Source organism: Vipera berus (genome assembly GCF_964194415.1).
Source record: "Vipera berus genome assembly, chromosome: 7".
NCBI lineage: Eukaryota > Metazoa > Chordata > Lepidosauria > Squamata > Viperidae > Vipera > Vipera berus.
Window position 1 is genome coordinate 40937059 of NC_138209.1, and position 19698 is coordinate 40956756.

At 36.5% G+C, this 19698-nt stretch overlaps 1 protein-coding gene across 1 annotated transcript in view; it reads left to right on the forward strand.

The window, feature by feature from the left end:
* The first annotated feature begins 1078 nt into the window (after nt 1-1078).
* The window catches only part of SEC24D (SEC24 homolog D, COPII coat complex component), a 73009-nt gene continuing 54389 nt past the window's right edge, over nt 1079-19698 (forward strand). The window contains exons 1-8 of the mRNA XM_081332776.1: nt 1079-1250; nt 7044-7215; nt 7693-7822; nt 11370-11494; nt 13527-13787; nt 15777-15901; nt 17003-17114; nt 17808-17935. Of these exons, the coding sequence (XP_081188902.1) occupies nt 7065-7215; nt 7693-7822; nt 11370-11494; nt 13527-13787; nt 15777-15901; nt 17003-17114; nt 17808-17935 (1032 nt within the window). The 5' untranslated portion in view covers nt 1079-1250; nt 7044-7064. The remainder of the gene's footprint in view (nt 1251-7043; nt 7216-7692; nt 7823-11369; nt 11495-13526; nt 13788-15776; nt 15902-17002; nt 17115-17807; nt 17936-19698) is intronic.

The following is a 19698-nucleotide window of genomic DNA, read 5'->3' on the forward strand; positions in this document are numbered from 1 at the left end:
GCCAGCCAGAGTGTTTTGATTCCCCTTGACACAGGAGCACAAAGGGACATGGGTCTACCCAGCCCACTGGGTAAGCTGGTAGACCACAAAGTGATGGGTACTCCAAGACGTTCCTCTAGGCCACACAAGCCTCCTGCGTACCTCACAGATTACATTGTAAAATAAAGTGATGTATAGTGTTGTAAAACCTGTTACCACTAACTACAGAAACTTGTGCATTGTGAAACTGCCATTACTACAATGTAAGCCTGTTCATTAGACGTTGTTTAATCTCATTGTAGCCACAGTGAATTTATTATTTTTATTATTATCATTACAGTTGTATGTGAGTTGATTAATAAGTCTTGACAGCTGTCAAGACTAATTGCAGTTGTCATAGTCTGATCTAAGAGGGGAGGGGTGTTATGTACTGGGCTTGTGGTAATACACCACTTGACGGCTCTCCAGTAACCCAGACTAGCTGTCTCCTGTCCTGCAATTGGCTAGCCCCAGGCGGCAAGAGTGGGTTCAAACCTATGGCTGCCACCTAGGGGCTAGACTATATATTGTGGCTGGTTGCAGCCAAGTTTCAGGACCAAGTTTCAGGACAGTTCTAGCAAGCATAAAGTATGTGTTTTCCTGTACTCAGCCTTGTGTCTTCCTTCCTGCACCAAAGAGCCCACTACTTAACACACATTTTAACAGATCACATTGATCAAGTCCACCCTATGTGATTAAGACATAGTTCCATGTGCCATATAAATCCATAAAAATTGGGTAAACCATGCTGGGTTAAACATGTACTATGAAGACAACCACCATTACTGTCTTCAGACAGTGGAATTTAATTGCCCTGTCAAGCTTTCATTCCTTGTTCAAACCTAGGTGCTTTACCTTTTTCTCGTTTGCATGCTATTTTTACAAGATGCGATTACTGGAACGCAACCCAAGGGCAAAAATGCTTCACCACAGGCAATGCGCATGCTCTCCTCCTTCCGGTCTCTTTCTTTCGTTATTTTGGGCATGCTCGCAGCCCGACTGGCAGATTAGATCAGAGCACAGCTTGCGTGGCGGCGGCAATGCGCGCTTCGAGGCCAGCTGTGGCCTCAGCGCGCGCTCCCGCGAGCACTGTTACACGTGGCAGTTCTCTGAGCGCTCCCGGGTAGGGAGAGCCTGGAGGCAGCCGGCTCGTCGCGCGGCTTTCTGACAAGCGCCTGCAGGACCGGCTTAGAGCAGGGCGAGGTAGCGAATTGAAAGCTGGAGACGGCCAGGTAAGGGGAACGACCTTCGGCGAATGTTGGGGGGCAAGAGAAATGAGAAGCTGTGGGGACGTGTAGTCTTTGAACGCAGTCTGTATTTATTAGGTAGAGCCGGCAGAGATGATAGCATCCCTTTGAACCAAGGAGCATCAAGGGCTGGAAAAACTTGAATTTGCATAGAAGAGGAGAAAGAGAAGATTTTTTTATCTCAGCGCAAGAGATATAGAGATTCTTCTTCGTTATCAAATTGGGGAACTTTCTCCTGGGGAACTTTGCAAACGCAGTACCTGATCCACATCTGGCCAATCTGTCTAGCTTTAGGAGGACTGGCTGGATTTGCTTTAAGGGTGTCCAGTGATTTAGTATGCAACCTGCTTAGTTATCTTGAAGCTGTACTGATTCTAAATATGGTTAATTATTTTAGAAAGTTAGACTCAAACAATTAAAAAGCCCATCCAAGGCTCATTCCCCCAGCTTGGGTGCAACTAGCCCTAATTTTATTGCAAGACTGAAGGATTTGTAACATCTTCAAAAACTGTGAAAAATGGGCTAATTGCATGCCATGCAAGGTTTTTATACTTAAAACGTTGAAATAGTAATTTTGAAAGGGGTTTCTGTAAATACTATATAATAAAGATATTTGCATTGCTTTCTGAATTGTGATTAAACTTCACAACACACACAAGCTACTTGAATCCACATTGTGTTGGGGGGGAGTGAACCTGCCATATTGTATAATAAGAAGAATGGGGAAATAGTCTTTTGTTGTTGTTGTTTTTGATATATGTGTTGCAGTGGTGGCATGTATCTCTTATCCTTAACTTGCAATCCAGTTGTCACCCATTAACTATGATGGGTTGAGTAGATTTTGAGTAAGCTCTTATGTCTGACATTGAAAACAAATCATAGAGATGCTTCATCATACATTAAAGAATATATGGAATGATCGCAACATATTATCTCAGCTATAGGAATATGGGAACTTGACATTGCAATACTACTTTAACTGCTACCATTATAGCAGCATTTACTTTTTCTGTTGATTTAATTTAGTGATTTTTTAAATTTTATATCTTCTTTGGTTTTTAATAGTTTAGTACATAAAATGTGTATGTTTACTATTAGTTATAATTCTTTTCATCATTAATGTGGGAACCTTAAACATATAGTCTGATACTCCCAATCAAATCTTGGTTGGCGCTATGGACCATGCTCCAGGTTCACAGTCTCCAATTTCATACCAATATTTCCTGACTGCAGTAATTATTATTTGCGGGGTGTTTGGATTGGGCAAACTGTCACAAATCATAGATCACTTCCAAACTAGACTTGGGGACTATGACTTCAACTGGATTTTTCTTTTAAGTTAGATCCTAACAGAAAGGATCTGAAACAGAAAGTAGATTGAAGTCATTTAAAGCACAGTTATGTTTGTATTTGGTTTGTATTTGGTTTGTGTAGGATGTTCTGACGTGGCACATTTTTTTCCTGTCTCAACTGTGCAGGAAGTTATTTTATTAGCTCAGAATATTAACTGTAACTGCCTCGAATGGAATTCTTTATAATGACAATCAGCACAGCTTTAATATCAAGCAGTTAAATGCACCTGTTGAGATGACTAGAGCTCTTAACTGCCACGTTTCTATCCACGAAAGAAAAAGGAAGTATGTGAGGGGAATCACCAGCAGCAAACTGATCCTTACATGGCATGTATTTAATTAACTAGTGCCACCTCATCAAAAATAGTTTTTTTCATTTTATGTGCATGGCACTTGAAAAAAACACAATTTTATGTCTTCAAAATATGAAAAGAAATAGCAGGAAAACTGATTAATGATATAGATCAGATGTACATGTTGGCATTCATAAGTTAGAATACTGCTGATTGGCTATTATCTCAGTGTCTACAGTTCTAGTAAGCAATAAGTTGTAAGTAAGTAGTCATGGATACCTTTCTTTCTCTATAAATGTCATTGTAATCAACAAAGCTTATGCTTTGTGTTTGTGTGTGTGTATAAACCATGTTTGTTCTTATGATGTACAAAATATACAGTACAATTTGTTTGATTTTTGTATACCTTTAATGCATTTATGCATATTTCTGCATAAAATCATTTCCAGAAATTTGATAACTTTTTAGTACATCCAATTATTGCAAACCACAAATGTACCAATGTACACAGATGTACCAATTTGCTAGACATGCTGATGTAGTGGTCTGTCAGAGAAGAGAGTGTGAGCCTTTCCTTAGTAATTTTGCACATATCGATTAATAGTAAGGAAATAAAGATTTGTAATTATTATAACTGAACCTGATTACAGGTCTACTATAGTTTTTTCTCACACTTTGTCATAATTATTTTCTAGGGTTTTTTCCCCCTCCTGTTTCAATTTGGCAGTGAAAAGCTGAGAAGTGACTGGGAGGGACTTGCTCATGGTCACTCACACCTGGTCACCTCCTAATTGTCCCACTGCAACACACTCTATGTAGGGCTGTCCTTAGAGAGTGTAGGAAAGGTTCAGTTGGTCCAGAATGCAGTGGTATGGCTGCACCTCATTATGCCCTGTAACCAGGGCTTTTTTTCTCATAGAATGCTCAGAACGGAGTTCCGGCACCTTTTTTGGATGGAACCTTGTAGGATAGGCAAGGTGGGTTGTATGACATGTATGAGTTCCGGCACCTTTTTCTTTTACAAAAAAAGCACTGCCTGTAACACTTACTTTGTGAGATGAACTGGCTTCCATTAGACTCCTGGATCTGATTCAAGGTGCCACTTATCACCTTTAAAGCCTTACATGGCACAGGGCCAGGGGTTTTTTTGAAGGACAGATGTTCTTTCAAGAACATCTGCCTGCCCCACATGCTCCCACAGAGAGACATGCTCCAGGCTTCTTTTAAATCTTGTTATCTTCTGGAACCTAGGAAGCGTGCCTTTTCTGCAGTTGCCTCTGTTCTCTGGAATTAAACATAACATTCTGTATGATAGGCCCCAATTTTGTTGACTTTAGAAAAACCATTGAGACTTAGCTTTTCCTGTGGAGTCCTCTTGATTTATTTTGGTGCTTGGTGGTAGTTTATGTTTTGTATTTTATATTTTTATATTACATAGCTTTTAATGTTACTAGTAGATATGTGTACTGGTTTTGTTTGTTTTTTGTTGTTGTATGACACCCAAAGTAACATTGTTTGATTTGGATAGTGTTATAAATCTAATAAACAGAAAAAAACCATATTGCACATAAATTTGGGAACTTTTATGAATTGGAAACAACCCTCTTTCAAAGAGCACGTTTCTAAATTTGAGTCCAATTATTCTTTTCATCTGTAATTGCCACTTTAAATAACATACTCATCAATTATAAAAATGTTAACCCAATCAAATCATACATGTTTCTTCTAATGAATAAGTAATGGGATGCAAGCAAATAGCATTTTCTTGAAAGTAGTGGGCCATAGAACTGCAGAAGTTGACATTTTGGTTCTACAATAGGAAAAATACACCTGTGAAACGTATCCATGTCAGAGACTATTTATTTAAAAGATTTATATGCCCCCCCTTCTTAAGCCAGTCTGGGTTACTTACAACGTAGGGCAGGGGTGTCAAACTCAATTTCATTGAGGGCCGCATCAGCATTGCAGTTGCCCTCAAGGGGCCGGGTGGGCATGGCCAGGGTGGGTGTGGCCTACTGGGTGGGCGTGGTTAGAGTGCGTATGGCCTACTGGGGGTGGGCGTGGCCAGCTCTACATCACTCGCATCAAGGGTGCCTATGGGGGCCTGGGCAGGAGTGGGACAGATATGAGGGTCTCTGGCAGGAGGAGGGTCTGTGGGCCAGGGCCAAGGCAGTGGCGGCCGTTCCTTCACTGTTTCCAGGATGGCTTCGTGGGCCGCATGAAACCACTTCGCGGGCCGGATCCGGCCCCCGGGCCTTGTGTTTGACATGTCTGACGTAGGGCCTTCGCTTATATATGAGTTGAAGTAATGCTACCTTTGACTTGGCACAAAACTCATAACATTTGTTTTCTCCTTTGCCAATTCTTACAGTTCTATTTTTTGTTTTATTCCAAGGCTTGGCTGGACATTATTTTGCATCATTCATTGCTCAGGCAAAATGATTGCTTTGTTCTTCTGGCTTTGATGCTATCCTTTTCCAGTATATCAGCAGGCAGCAGGGAAAACACCTACCAGTGAGACCTCTGCAGCAGGATCTGAGAAATTCTCATTTTTGGTTTTGTCTTCTCTGGGCTGCTTTATCTGCCCTTTCATCTAACTGTATTTGGGCATTTTCCAAATTAAAAGAATATGAAATGCAGAAATATGGAAATATGCTCTGTACCAATAACCTGATAGAGAACCTTATAGAGAACAGAGGCAGACCCCTTCACAGTTAGTGAGCTAGCTAGTTCTTGTAGAGCAGGAGCTGCTAAGCAATTTGGGGTCCCCCCCAAGGACATTGGGAAGACTTATTTAGGGGCTGCCCAACTCTAGGCATTCATATTTTAAAAGCAGGAAACATTAAAATTAGGGATGAAATCGATAAATACCAGGAAAGGGCCAAATAAGCATTCACTTTAAATAAGATTGGGATGCTTTGCTTTCTTGTTGCTGCATATCAGCCATGAGAACTTTAAGGTGTCTGAACTCCCAAGCCAGCATTCTGGGAATTGGTTGGAAGCCTGTAGAGATGTTGTGGTCAAAAACAGCAGCTGTAAAAAGAACTTGATTGGAAGGACAGAAGCTGGAAGAGAATGAATAAGGTGGAGGCTGACTTATAACCAGAGAGTGAAGAGGGCAAGCCTACACCTCCCAGTACTCCCCAAAATACTGCCAATTACTCCCACACCAGGTCACCTGACTGCTTCCAAAGTAATGGCGAGCAATGTAATATGTTTTATTCATCTTGTAGTTGTCTTGTGATTATATTGGAATAAGGTGGAAAATGCTATTAGAGTGGAACAGCTAATAATGTTTAATCTCTTTCTCATTCATGGAGTGGGAATGAGATAATATTAAGTGAACAGAGTAAAAAAAATGATGTCATAGCATGATAGTACTGTGATAAGGGCAAGTAGTGACTGGGTCAATGTCTTTGGGAAGCTTCTTTGGTGTTTAAATACTTATTTGTTGCCACATACTGCTGTATTGTGGCAGGTGAGGGCCACCTTGGGGAATTCTTGCCTTCTTGGAAAACAGATGCATTTCAGTTACTGTTGGTGGAGAGAAAGAGGGAGAAAATTTAATTCCTATTCCTTCACTGTTTACCCTCCCTCATAAGAAAATGTATATCTCCAGGCACCAAAAAGATGTCTGCTCCTGCACTTTATCCAGAAAAAGTAGATTTTGAAGAGAACTTCCATGAAATTCTGGGGGGAAAATCGTACTTTATAAAAGGAATTCAATATGATCCAGTTTGCGTGCCAAAACCATAAATGTATGTCTGTATCCTTGATATAGAAGAACTATCATGTTCTTTGTCCAGATCAAAATCATCATTCTTAAGAGAATTATCAGACTATGGACCACTTCCTTCAGTCTGATGTTAAAAAGCTGATTCTGTTTCTTGCTATTGTAATATAATAATAATAATAATACGGTAATAATAATAATAATAATAATAATAATAATAATAATAATAATAATAATAATAATAATAAACAATAACAACAATAATAATAATAATAATAATAATAATAAATCAGTTCACATTTTTATTGTTGAAAATTATAATTTTCCTATTTATAAAATAAATTAAATTAAAAATAAATAAAATAAATAAAATTATTTATTTCCTATTTATTTTTATAAGGAAAGGAAAAATACTGCTGAAATGAATCACCAAGGATATGTTGCAGCACCTCCATATTCCCAGGCCCAGCCAGGAATGGGAGGATTTTCTTCTGGCTTTGGACAAACAGTTTCTTCTCCTCTGCATGGACACTATAATGATCCAAATCCAGCACCTTTTGCATCTCAGTCAGGTATAGTTACTTCATGTTTATTTATGGTCTGCTGTATTCTGGTTCTTTCTAAAAATAATGGGTTGTATTTTCCAGATTCTCAGCCAGGACAGTGTTTGAGGGGAATGCTGGATGTAATGAGTTGGTAAAACTAACTAAAATTAGAACAAATAAAGATTTATCATGATTTGTGGACTCAGATTGTATGTGATTCAGCATTTAAACCCTGGGAAAGTACCAGTACTTATGGACTTCTTTCACTGAGGTCTTTGTCGCTTTTTAGTATGGTTATAAAATTAACTTTTAAAATGCTTATTGCTTTCTCTTCTTTCCTGATACTGATATAAATGGAAGACACTGAATAATTTGGAATTTATTTGTAATTTAGTTTATTAATGTATTTCTTTGACATAGATTATTTACGCTTTGATTTTTATGATGTACTCCTTTAAATGTAATGGTTTTCCATTGTTATCAATATGTCTACTTTTGCTTTAGGTATATTGAAAACAAATGTGCCTTTTGGAGTTCCTCCTGTCATGGGATCTCAACCTCAGAGCCTCCACTCACCTAAGCAGAGTAATTTCCAGAATGGACCTAGCACTGCAGCAGCTCAACAGCCACACAGGTGATTTAAAACAAAGAATAAAGCATTAGGATTATTCACAAAGCTGCTTTTTCAAGAGGCGCTGGATTTCTTGTTCATCTCTGAAGACATTTCACTTTTCATCCAAGAAACTTCTTCAATTCTAAGAAAACAAGAAAGTTCAGTTGCCTCTTGAAAAGGCACCTTTGGGACAACCATTACCTGGATGACCTTTGGGACAACTATTACCTGGATGATCTCCATAGACATTAGGAATATTCTTTATGCTTTTGAGGATTGTGCAGACCCTTGGGTGAAATTCTTTGCTCATGTGACTTGAAGCAGGTTCAGAAGCTCCAGGATAGTTCTTTGGTAGGGTTTTGGCTTATGCCAGCTGTCTCTCCAGAAATATCTTTCGTGCAAACACATATATACTCAGAAAATTTGGGGGCAGGTGGGTGGCAGAGTAGGGCACACTAAGCCTTCAAATGGCTTGTGGTTTTGTGTCTTTGCACTGTAGACCCTTTTAAAAATATGGAATTGTATGATATATTCATTTCTGAAAGCATTTTGTTAATATTTGTCAGGAACTTGTTTTGTAAATCCAGTAGGCCATGTTCAGTCCATGAATATGATGTAAACAGCATCTGCCTTCCTTTGGCAGTACAATCTTGCACAATTTTACATACTCCTTGGTCTGGCAGAAGCTGTATTTCTCTCATATGTTGTATAAGCAGCATAGAAATATAACACTGGAAGGAATCAACCTATGCTCAGTGCAGAATTCCAACTTAAAGCAGCACCCCAAAAGGTAATCCATCCCAGGTTCGACATATAGAGGAATCTTTCTTCTCCCTGAACAATTGGTTCTACTATAAATCTGCTCTAATTGTTATAAAGTTTTTCCCTAATATTCATCTGGAATCTGCTTAAGACCATTATTCCAAATTCAGGAACAACAGAGTATAGGTTTTTGGCTTATATTGTATGATATGGCTTCCTCTATTAGAAGACTACTGTCATATTTGTTCTAGTACTTCACTTCTCAAGGCTAAATATTTTCAATATTTTCTTATTGGATTTATTGTCTAACTTTTTATTATCTTATTGCTGTTTTAAGAGTTTACACCAGTTTATATCAGTCTTAAAGTATGCTGACCCAAATGGAACAGAATACCTCAAGTAATATCTGACCAATGAGAACACAATGGAACCAATACTTTCTGTCATTTGGAAACATATTGGGTATCATTAAAATTGTATATGCTACAACTTTGATTTTACAAACTTTAATGCAATGAAATTTATTTTTTTATTTTTATTCCATTTATATCCCGCCCTTCTCCGAAGACTCAGGGCGGCTTACAAGCTTAGCAGTAGCCTTCATTCTATGTATATAACAGTCATACTGTATTAGAATTTATGTTGTATGTGTAATATTATTATGTATCTGACATAATATGTATGGTGAACTCACTATACATACAACATTTATGCCAATTGATAATGACAATGTAATGCAAATAATGTAATTGGCATTACTATAATGACTTACCCGTTGATTTACTGGGCTTTGGGGAAAAATCAGAGACTCTCCTCCCCAATTAGTTTACTAAAATGAGATTTTTATTATATTGCATAGTCTTTTTGAAAAATAAATCATTTTTGTACTAAGTTCTAAAATATAGGTAAAGAACTGCCTCTATAAATTAGATTAACCAAAAGGAAAAGCCTAATTCTTTTACTATTGTATCAAGCAGTTATTTTAATTAGAACCCAAGGCCTAATTTAATCCATATGTTTTGAGCAGCCATAATGCAAAACATATTCTGTGGACAAAGAATCACCTTTCACCTTTATGTCCAACTTAAAAGATCAAAGCTGAAGGTCTGTGAGCCATGGGATGAGATTTAACCTTTTCCATTCCTTTTTGATTCTGGTCACTAAATGAGCAGTGTATGCAGGAATTAATAATGTCATATTTTGTAGAAGTTAAGTTACTTATACAGGACTTTGAGAAATCATTTTTGAATAAGGGCAAATTATTCAAATTGAGCTGTCTACCAATTGAGATCATTCTTCTTTGATCCTATTAAGTTTTACTTTGTTTAAGTCAGTTTTAAAGGGAAAAATAAGCTTAGTATATATATTGTATTTCATTATTGATCATTTCATCTATTTTTGTTTCAAGATTTTAAGAGAAAGGGAGAGAAAATTCTCTTTGTTAAAAGAACTTAATAAAACATGTCTGCTAATATGGATAAAAAGAGAGAAGGAAAGATTTTTAGATTTCAGTCATACTTTTTAGGAAGTAAAATCCATGCTGAGCTCAGTATTTTTCATGATTACTCAAATAGTGGACTTCAGCATGATGCAAAGTTACAGTGTGATTGTTTGGTCTTAGCTTAGCAAATTCTATAAATCCTGTCATTGTGGTTTCTAAAACCATAGCTTAGGGCTTAGTCCAATCTCAAACCAGCCAAATTGTGCCTGATTTGTGTGAAATAGTTCTCATTTTGCACAGTCTACTGTCTTCTGTATACACAGGGCTATATGTATTGCCAGTATAAATTAGAAAAAAAATTGCAGAGGAAAATGATGATCAAAAGTGGAGCAGAAAGAATAAGGGAAAAAAAACCTTAAATACAGAATTATTCATAATGTTTATAGCACGTGGTTGTGTTACAGAGGAAATACTTTTTGAAAACTGAGATCATTTGCATTAGATTGGATTTAATCTAAGTTGTTTGCAAAGCACTCATTCCATGTTGAGATTTTGCAATGTGAAAAGAGGTCAATTTCCAAGTATTCTCTTCTCCGCTGTTTAGGTTGGAAATAAATTTTGGTAAGACTGCTTCTACCTATTCAGTCTCCTAATAAAAATACTTCTAATCATCTCAGTTCTTATGTATTGTATTTGTAAAGCATAATGTCACAATGGAAGCTTTTTTGTAGAAGAGAAATTTCAACAATGATTCTAACAATTGACAGTGCCTGTGTAATGATAAACTGCATTTTCTTATCCTGAGAATGAGCCTTCGTGAACTTAGGACTTACACCCTACTGCTGCTGAGCAGTCATGAAGAAAAGATTGGAAACTTTGACATTTGATTAGCTGCAGCTTAGTATTATTTTAAAAAACTGGTTAATGCCAATTAGTGCTTTATTGAAACAAGCCTGCTATAGCTTAAGTTTTTTTCCAGTAAGCCACAGTGAAAGCTAACCATAGTTTATATGGGTTTAGTCATCATAATGATAAACTGTTATTAGTAGAAGTGGAAGAAAACCTCTTATTTTGAAGGTTCCTAAAAAATATAAATAAAGGACAAATAATATGTCTGAGGGTGGCTCACCTAGAACTGTTCCCCTATAAATAATAATTAATCATGAAGCTGATGTACAGCATGTGATGAGTAAACCTGCCACAGACAAAGCCTCTTAGTTTCCTAGACATTTTATGTTTGGCATTTTCTCTGCAGAGTCTTCAGGAATGACTCATGTGCATCTTGGCTTATGTGATTTATGAGCAAAATAATATGCTGTATGGTGATTTCTTGAGTTTCTGTAATGTTATTTTTTTTGTTTTCAGATTGCCAGGTCCTCCAGCTTCTTATCCTTCCTACCATCACTCTTTACAGTCTGGTCCAAATAGGCCCTCTCTTCCTGCAGTACAGCTGACAAATCAGCTTAGCAACATGCAGATAAGTAGTTACGGTATGTATTGCATAATCCACGAAATGTTTTTTTTGATTCAATATAAAAACAAAAAGGAGGAAAAATAAAGGCAGCATTAAAAAGAAGAAAGTCAAAATAAAATAAAACTTTAAAAAGAAAATTATACATTACATATATTCATTCATATTTATACATATATAAAAGTTCTATATTAGCATTTCAGTGCATGATAACCATATTTCATTATGAGCATCTATAATCTATCTATCCCCCTAAGTGATTCCTTTATAAATTGCTAAAACACCAACTGTGCAAATCACTGGATAGTTACTGAGAGATTAGAATTTTAACTATGCGTTTATTTTAATTTGAACTGGATTTAAATAATGCTTAACATAGAAACACTAACTTAAATTCCATGGAATTCCATAGAGACTCAATGGTTAGATTCAGATTGAATTATAGTTAATAGGAAATATAGCTAATTCAGTCTGGATCTAACCATTGGACCCAATTGTTGCAAGCGGAGTTTTGCTTATATTAAGGCCTTTCAATTAGAGATTCCTGCACCATCACAAAAAGTAATAGAGCCAGGGGATGGGATGGAAGTATAATAGCGTGTGGAATTTGTGATCAGGAGCCTGGAAACGCGCATTTTACATTGCACAGATTTTACATGAACTGGATATATATAGTACATGCCATCTAAAGGTGGTATAAAAATTCTTAGTGAGACAAACCATATAGTATGGTTAAGTCAGTATAGTTTTTCTGGGATTATAACTTTTCCTGTGTTAGGAACACTTAAAAGAATAAGGATGATCTATTGTACTAGTCATTTAAACATATTTTTGGTGAAGGCAAACATTTGAAAGCTTATTGTATGCTTCCAAATAATATCAATTCTCAGTACTAATGGGATGTGTTAATATAAATAAATGAATAAACACCTGGATTGTGGCTTTTAAAGTTACCTTCATAATCTTACATTGATACAAGATTCTTAATGCAAATTTTACCCATTGTAAATCTATTTTAAGCAGTTTTGTTAAAATCATGGTTATTTATTAATTGGATAGAATGATGTACATTTCTACAAACTCGATAAAGTTAATAATACTAGAAAAATATCTCCTCTCTGTTTTGTTTCATGTGTAAAGATGCAAACAATGATTGGTTTATACAAACCCTGCCTTAATAAATCTGACCTTATAGAAGAGAATGCAAGAATGGCAATCATGTGCGCAATAATGACTGCCATATTTGCTCACATATATTGTACACAATTTGATGTGTGAAAATCAGCTTATCCTAGAGTTCCTGTATATTAAGATATGGTTTCTGGAATATTATACATGCCATGGGACACATATGGGTTCAGCAAAGGATCCTCATAGTTTATGCTCTGTTTTCTATAGTTAGTAAAAGTATTGATTGAAAATCTTTGTAGCTGCCTTCTTTCATCTGTATCATAGTATTTAAATATTCCAAAGTATGCTTCTTTTTACCATGAAATGGAATGAAATATTTACTTCTAGGAATGTGATCTAAGTAATTTATGTAAATTTATGTAAATTTTATTTATTAAATTTCTATAATAAATTTAGGTAAATGTCTTTATAGCTCTGCTTGTAGGGTAATTTTGGTTTAAAATCTAACAATTAATGGATTGGATTGAGTCTTAATCATGTCTGGAACAGATTAACTATTGAAAATAAAATAGTCACAATTGAATAGCTTGCTTCTCTGGATCTGTTTTGATGAATCTAGACTAAGGATGAAAAAAACCCCAGAATAAAGCAGTGGGAAACCACTTCTTTATTTTTGTCAACAGTACTATATAAATATGTCCATGAAATCACCAGGATTTTAGTTTGACTGGAGGTGCACTGTCCCTCTGTGCGTATTTTAAATATAATTAAACATGGATGTAATTCATTACAATTTTAAAGTAATACATAATGGTTAACAAAAATATCCATGTAAATGTCTACAGTGCTAAATTACTCAGATTGACTGCATGACAATTTTGAATTTTAGATGTGTTCTTCATAATTGTATTCTTGCATAGGTCCCAGTAATGCTCAGAATCCACCTTCTTCTGGACCTTTGGGCCTACCTTCACCTTTACAAGGTCCACCACTTCAGCCACATCAAGTGGCTTTGCCAACAAGTCCTACTGTTTCTCCACCAAATAACTTGAATAGTCACTGCTCTCCATCTTTACCTCCTTCAATGGCCAGGCAGGAGGGGTTTCCTGGTCCAAATCCATTGAACACCAACTTGCCACAGCAATTTGCAGGTGAACCCCCTGGGTATCCCTCTCAGTATGGTAAGTGTGGATGCCTTTAGTACATTCTATTTCATTTATTTATTAGTCAACTTCTACACCGTCCATCTCACCTAAGTGACATAAGATTAGCAGGCTACAATTTCTGATAGAGAAGGGAGTAGCATCTAGTGAGAAATGAGAGAAGCATCTAATACTGTAATTTAGAATAGACAAGGTTTAAATGTGGGTTTTTTTCTGTCCACAGATTTTTTTTTGCTGTACATGGCATAATGAACAGAAATTGCCTTTGTGTGACCTGTAGAGCTAACTCTAGACCTAACACATTGACTAGACTGCACTATAGATCAAACTTTCATTGTTACAAAACATCCTTATTGCTGTTTTACTTAAGATGTGTTCCTCTTAACTTGGCCTCCTTGAAACATTGGGATCCATTATGAGTTCTGAATCCAGAGACAAAATGCTTGAGTGGTGCAAAATAGGACATGATTTTTTCCACCCTTTTATAAGCCTAGCAGAAGAGAAATAAAAATAGATATATGTATCCAAGGTCTAACTCAGGGCTTTTCAACCTTTTCACCCATTGTACCACTTTTAGGATATGGCAACATCTGAGTACCACCAGTCACCTAGCAAGGTGTCAAAAACTTGATGACCCCCCCCCAAAAGGAAAAAAGTGATGAAGTACAGGTAGTCCTCAACCTAAAACAGTTTGCTTAGTGACTGTTTGCAGTTACAGTGGCACTGAAAAAGTGCCCTCCAAGCCACAGCCGAGCAAGACACCTGCCTTCCTGCCCGGATGCACTCTTCCTCCTGTCCGAGGTTTTCATTGTTGTGAGCATTTCTGCTGAGGATCAGCAGCGGGGGTGGGGTTGGGGGGTGTTTGGCTTTTATCCCCCCCATCTGCTGGGTGGCTGCAGGAGGTTTGGGTCACTTCACATGACCTGGGATCCACTGTGACCATCATAAATATGAATCAGTTGCGAAGCATCTGAATGTAAATCACAAGACCCTGGATATCCTGCAACATTCCAGTTGATCAGTGCCTCTTCTGGGCTCAGCAGAAGCACTGGGATCAGCGCCAAGTTCCAGCTGGAGCCTGGTGCTGATCCTGGCACTTCCACTGAGCCCTGACAGCCCTGAAGAAGCGCTGAACTTGGCACTTCCACTGAGCCCTGAGAGCCTTGTGCGGTGCTGCCACTGGTTCAGCTCATTCCCCTCCCCCGCTACCACTTTTCTAGGATGGCCGCGTACCACCTGCCAGGTGCCAATGTACCACAGGTGGTACCCGTACCACTGGTTGAAAAGCCCTGGCCTAACTGGATCATCAAAGAATGTGTAGAACTTTTTAAATTGGGTCTGTGAGATGGATATGTTATCTGTAAATAATGTATGCTGTCTTGAGTGCCACCATTTACACGCGTTATCAGTTACTGTGTTTGATTTTTTAAGTCTACATGACCCACCTAGAGTTGCTTTTGCAAGATGAACCCCATATAAATTGGTTAAAATAATAATTTTAATAATATTACAGTAGAAATAATTGTTAAGGAGATAGCAATTGGCCAGTTACCAGAACACTGCTGATCATACACTAAGAAAATGACCTTTGTTTGCTGGATTATCTAAAATCAGATGTCCATAGGATGAATAGCTTAGTCAGCAGGACTATCCTATGTTTTCATGTTTGGATAACATTTACTCCTCAGTGTTTTTAAAGAAAAGAATAGAAATATTGGAAAGCATTTACATCTGTTAAACCATTCTCTCCTTTGTTTTTCTCCATTTTCCATGAAATATTCCCAAGAGATATTTATTTATAGACATCTTCCTTTATCCTTCCCTATCATATAAGACAGAAAATAGCTATGTCTTTTTTGAAGTATAGATTTTAAACAGGGATTAGTTTTTTAAATTCTTTTTTAAAAAAAAACCTTTAATAAAAATCAAAACAGATAGAAAACACAGGTTATAAAACAAAGTTGTAAACATTGGTGAGATTATTACATTCCCCCCCCTTTTTTGCAGGAAATTATGGTCCTCCAGTGGCAGGGGCACAGCTGTCTTATCCAGGTGGTCTTCCCTCCGGTCCAGCACAATTAGCTGGACCATCTCAGCAAAGAAAACTTGATCCAGATTCCATTCCAAGCCCAGTGAGTAAGAATTTCCTCCTTTTGGTTCCCTGGATGTGGCATGCAAGCTGTATCATGTCCGAAACCTTCTGAGCCTGAAATTTTCATAAGTGCTTAGAGCAGGGGTGTCAAACTGCTGGCCCACAGGCCGGATGCATCATAGCAAAACCGCGGTCACCCCATTGCCGGCAACTGCAAAAAAAAGTCATGATATGTCGCAACACGTCATGTGACATTACGAGTTTGACACCCCCGGCTTAGAGTAAAAACAAAGTAGCTAAAAACAAAATTCCATATTATTTTGAATATTCTGCTCAACCAGCTCTTGTTTCCTTGTTTTTTTTTATCCTAGGACCACAGGTGTAATTTGAGTGCTGATACTTATCAACTGACCAACTATAGTTTAAAAAGCACAGGGGGGTAATTTAATAAATAAATAATAATTCAAACAGGCAGACTACAAAAACATTGCTAAATATTTCTGGAAATTGGTTGGTATAATTCCCATTTACTTTCAGGACCTAAGAATGAAAAACAAAGAGGCTGTTGGCATGCTCCCACTCACTTAAAATGTTCAGATGGAATGTTTGAATTAAGCTAGGCTCAGAGTACCGTAATTTTCTTTGTTTATTTCATTCTAAACTTGGAAATGTAATTATTATCCTTTTTTAAAAAAAAGAAAGTTTCAACTTACCTCTTTCAATTTGTGTTAAACATTTTTTTGTGTCATTTAACTGCTCCTTTCATTTTGTTATTGTAATTTCGTGATTAGATGCAGAAAATCTGTAACATTGTCCATACTTTGTAGGGCTGAGGAGAACAACAAAAATTACTCTTGAATATATGCTTGAATGTTACTATCATGGGTGGAGGACGGGAGGGAGTTCAAATCAATTACTGTATTATTATAATACTTAAAGACATTTCTGAAGTATAAGGTTCTTCATTTTTTGAAATGCCATTGTAAGATTTCTTCCAAGCAGCATCAAAACCTATTGCTTTCTTGATCTATAAAACGTGTCTTGATTTTTGAACTGTGGTAACATGTCTGTAAACATTAATTTTAAAACAAATTAAAGTCTGTCTCCAATTCTTACATTGTTTATTTATTTTATCTTTTAGATTCAAGTAATTGAAAATGATAAAGTTTCCAGAGGAAGTCAGACCTATGCTACCAATATCAGAGGTCAAGTCCCTCCTCTGGTTACAACAGATTGTCTGATCCAAGATCAAGGTAAATAGACAAAATCAGTGAACTTGAACTACAATTTGTATTGATTTGAATGTTCATATTTAATTTACGTATCTAATATTTGTTAAATTGATCTAGAAGTCAAAATGACAGGAATACATTGTATTAAAGTTTTTTTATCGGTGAACTCATGTAATTCTGCCACCCTGAAGTTAATGTAGCTTCTTCTGGAAATAACTTGTGTAGTTGCATAGTAACTTGGTTAAAACTAAGCCTTAGTGGGAAAGAAATTCATTTTTTACATTCTGTTAGGGATTTAATATTTTTGCAACTGATTCCAAATTTCTTGGTACAAAATGTAATTTTTTCTTGATTGCTTCTGTTGTGGAAAGGAGATCTTGGGCAATTCTTCATCTCTATGAGTGTTCAAATCTTCTCTGTGGGACTGAAACATTTCCATAGCTTATTGGGAGAAATTGTACCAAGCTTGGAAAGGAGGGGAAACCACACTGAAAGAATATATGAATTTTTACTTATGTAATTCTGAGTTTCACCCTGTTAGGATTCTTTTTTTTTGCAGAGAAGCACTAGAGATTTGAATGAAAAGAGATGATCCTAAGTGGATTTATCATTAGGTTGAATTTTGAATTCTTTGTGAAGGAATATTCTCTGATTTTAAAGTCAAAATGTATCTATTTTTATCATTTAACACTATCACTATTTGGAATTATTCAGGTAATTGCAGTCCTCGTTATATTCGATGTACCTCTTATTGCTTTCCTTCAACTTCAGACCTAGCAAAACAGGCTCAAATTCCATTAGCTGCTATCATCAAGCCTTTTGCCAATATTCCAGTAAATGAAGTAAGTGAGAAAATACATTTGGTTACAAATTACAATTTTTGGTGATTTTACACGTAGGGAATATGCATCTGTTTATAACTAAGCATTGTTACAGTAATGACTCAATAAAATCAGTTGTCAAGTCCAGTGATTGTTCAATTATCATGGAGCATTCGCAGGAGATTGTGAAAATCTCATGAATTCTCCCATTACCACTGTGAAGTTAGTTCAATCCTATTCAGGATTTCATCCTACTGATTGTGTGAATAGAATCCTTTAATGTAAAGCTTTACATCTATAACTTTTATTTTATAATTTTTATGTATATTTCAAGAACTGATAAAACTGAGAGCTATCTTTTTGATTAAATCACTAAAGCAAAGGAATGAACATGCACAATAGTTACATTTTTTATGCATAGCTCTTGGTTCTTTTGTATAATCTGATCAATTTAGCATGTACAGTTTAAAGATCTGTTTTACCAACCATTAATATTTTATTTAACTGATTAATATTCAACATGAATCTTACATATGTGACATACTACAATACATTTATCATTTGTAGTAAAACTTATATTTTTAAAATGGTATGGGAATTCTATATCTTTACTCCAAGATACAGAATTTTTAAGTTTTGTAAATTCCATTTTTAATATATTGGAGAATGCATAAGTATTTAGGTAATTACAGATGTTCACAAAGATTTTGATGAGATTTTGTTTTATTTGTTCAGTCTGAATGGATACTCATCTTACCTAAGTGATTCTGGGTGGCTCACAGCTACTAAAAACAACAATCAAAGCAAGTTAAAGATGTAAAAATCATCAATATCTGCATTGTACAAAAATGATCATGACCAGTGGCAAAATCCATCATTGTATCTCACAATATTGTAAAAACTGTAAAATGCTAGATCCCCAGGCACAGCTACAGAGCCATGTGTTCCTAAAGGCAGGGAGGGTTGGGGCCAATCTAAGGCCAGGGCCTGATATGTTACGTGAGCACTAGGGAAGAAAAGGCTCGCTTCTCACTGTTTCATAGACAGGATTCATAACACGCTTCTCCTGGCAATCTTGATGGAATGGGTAGCTATAAATGGAGAAAGTGATCGTTCAAAAAAATCAGTTTCACATCATTTAGAGCCATATATTATCAGCATCTTGAACTGAACCAGGAAGCGTACTGACAGACAATGCAGCATGAGAACAAAGGTGTAATATGCACCGATTAAAGAGTACACGTAATGCCAACACTGCCACATTTTATGCTAGTTACAGCTTTTGGATGTTCACTAAGGTCAACACCATGTAGGGTGCATTACATTAATTCAAGAGTTGACCAGGATATGAGTGACTATGAGCAGGGCCTCCTAATCCAGGAATGGGCACAACTAGCACACAACACATACTTGTGCAGAGGTTCTCCCAGCCACAGCAGTAATATGCTGTCTGAGCAAGAGTTGTGAGTCCAGGAAAACCCTGATTGCATATGCTATTCCATGAATTTCCATGGAGACAGTTAGGATTTTTTGGCAGAAATCCTTTACATTCACATTTCTTGTGAGTTTAGGTATATACATACATAATCCACAATTGGTCTTCTCTAAACAATCATTTCACTGTTATGTGAAATTTATTCCAAAAGTTTATATATTTTGGGATTATTATGGAAGTAGTTGTCACAATTTACAAAAGATAAATTCATTAAAAACTCATTAGCATTGAGTAACAGTTAAAACATCCTCACATTCAAAAGAAATTGAGAAGGAATATTTTACTGAAA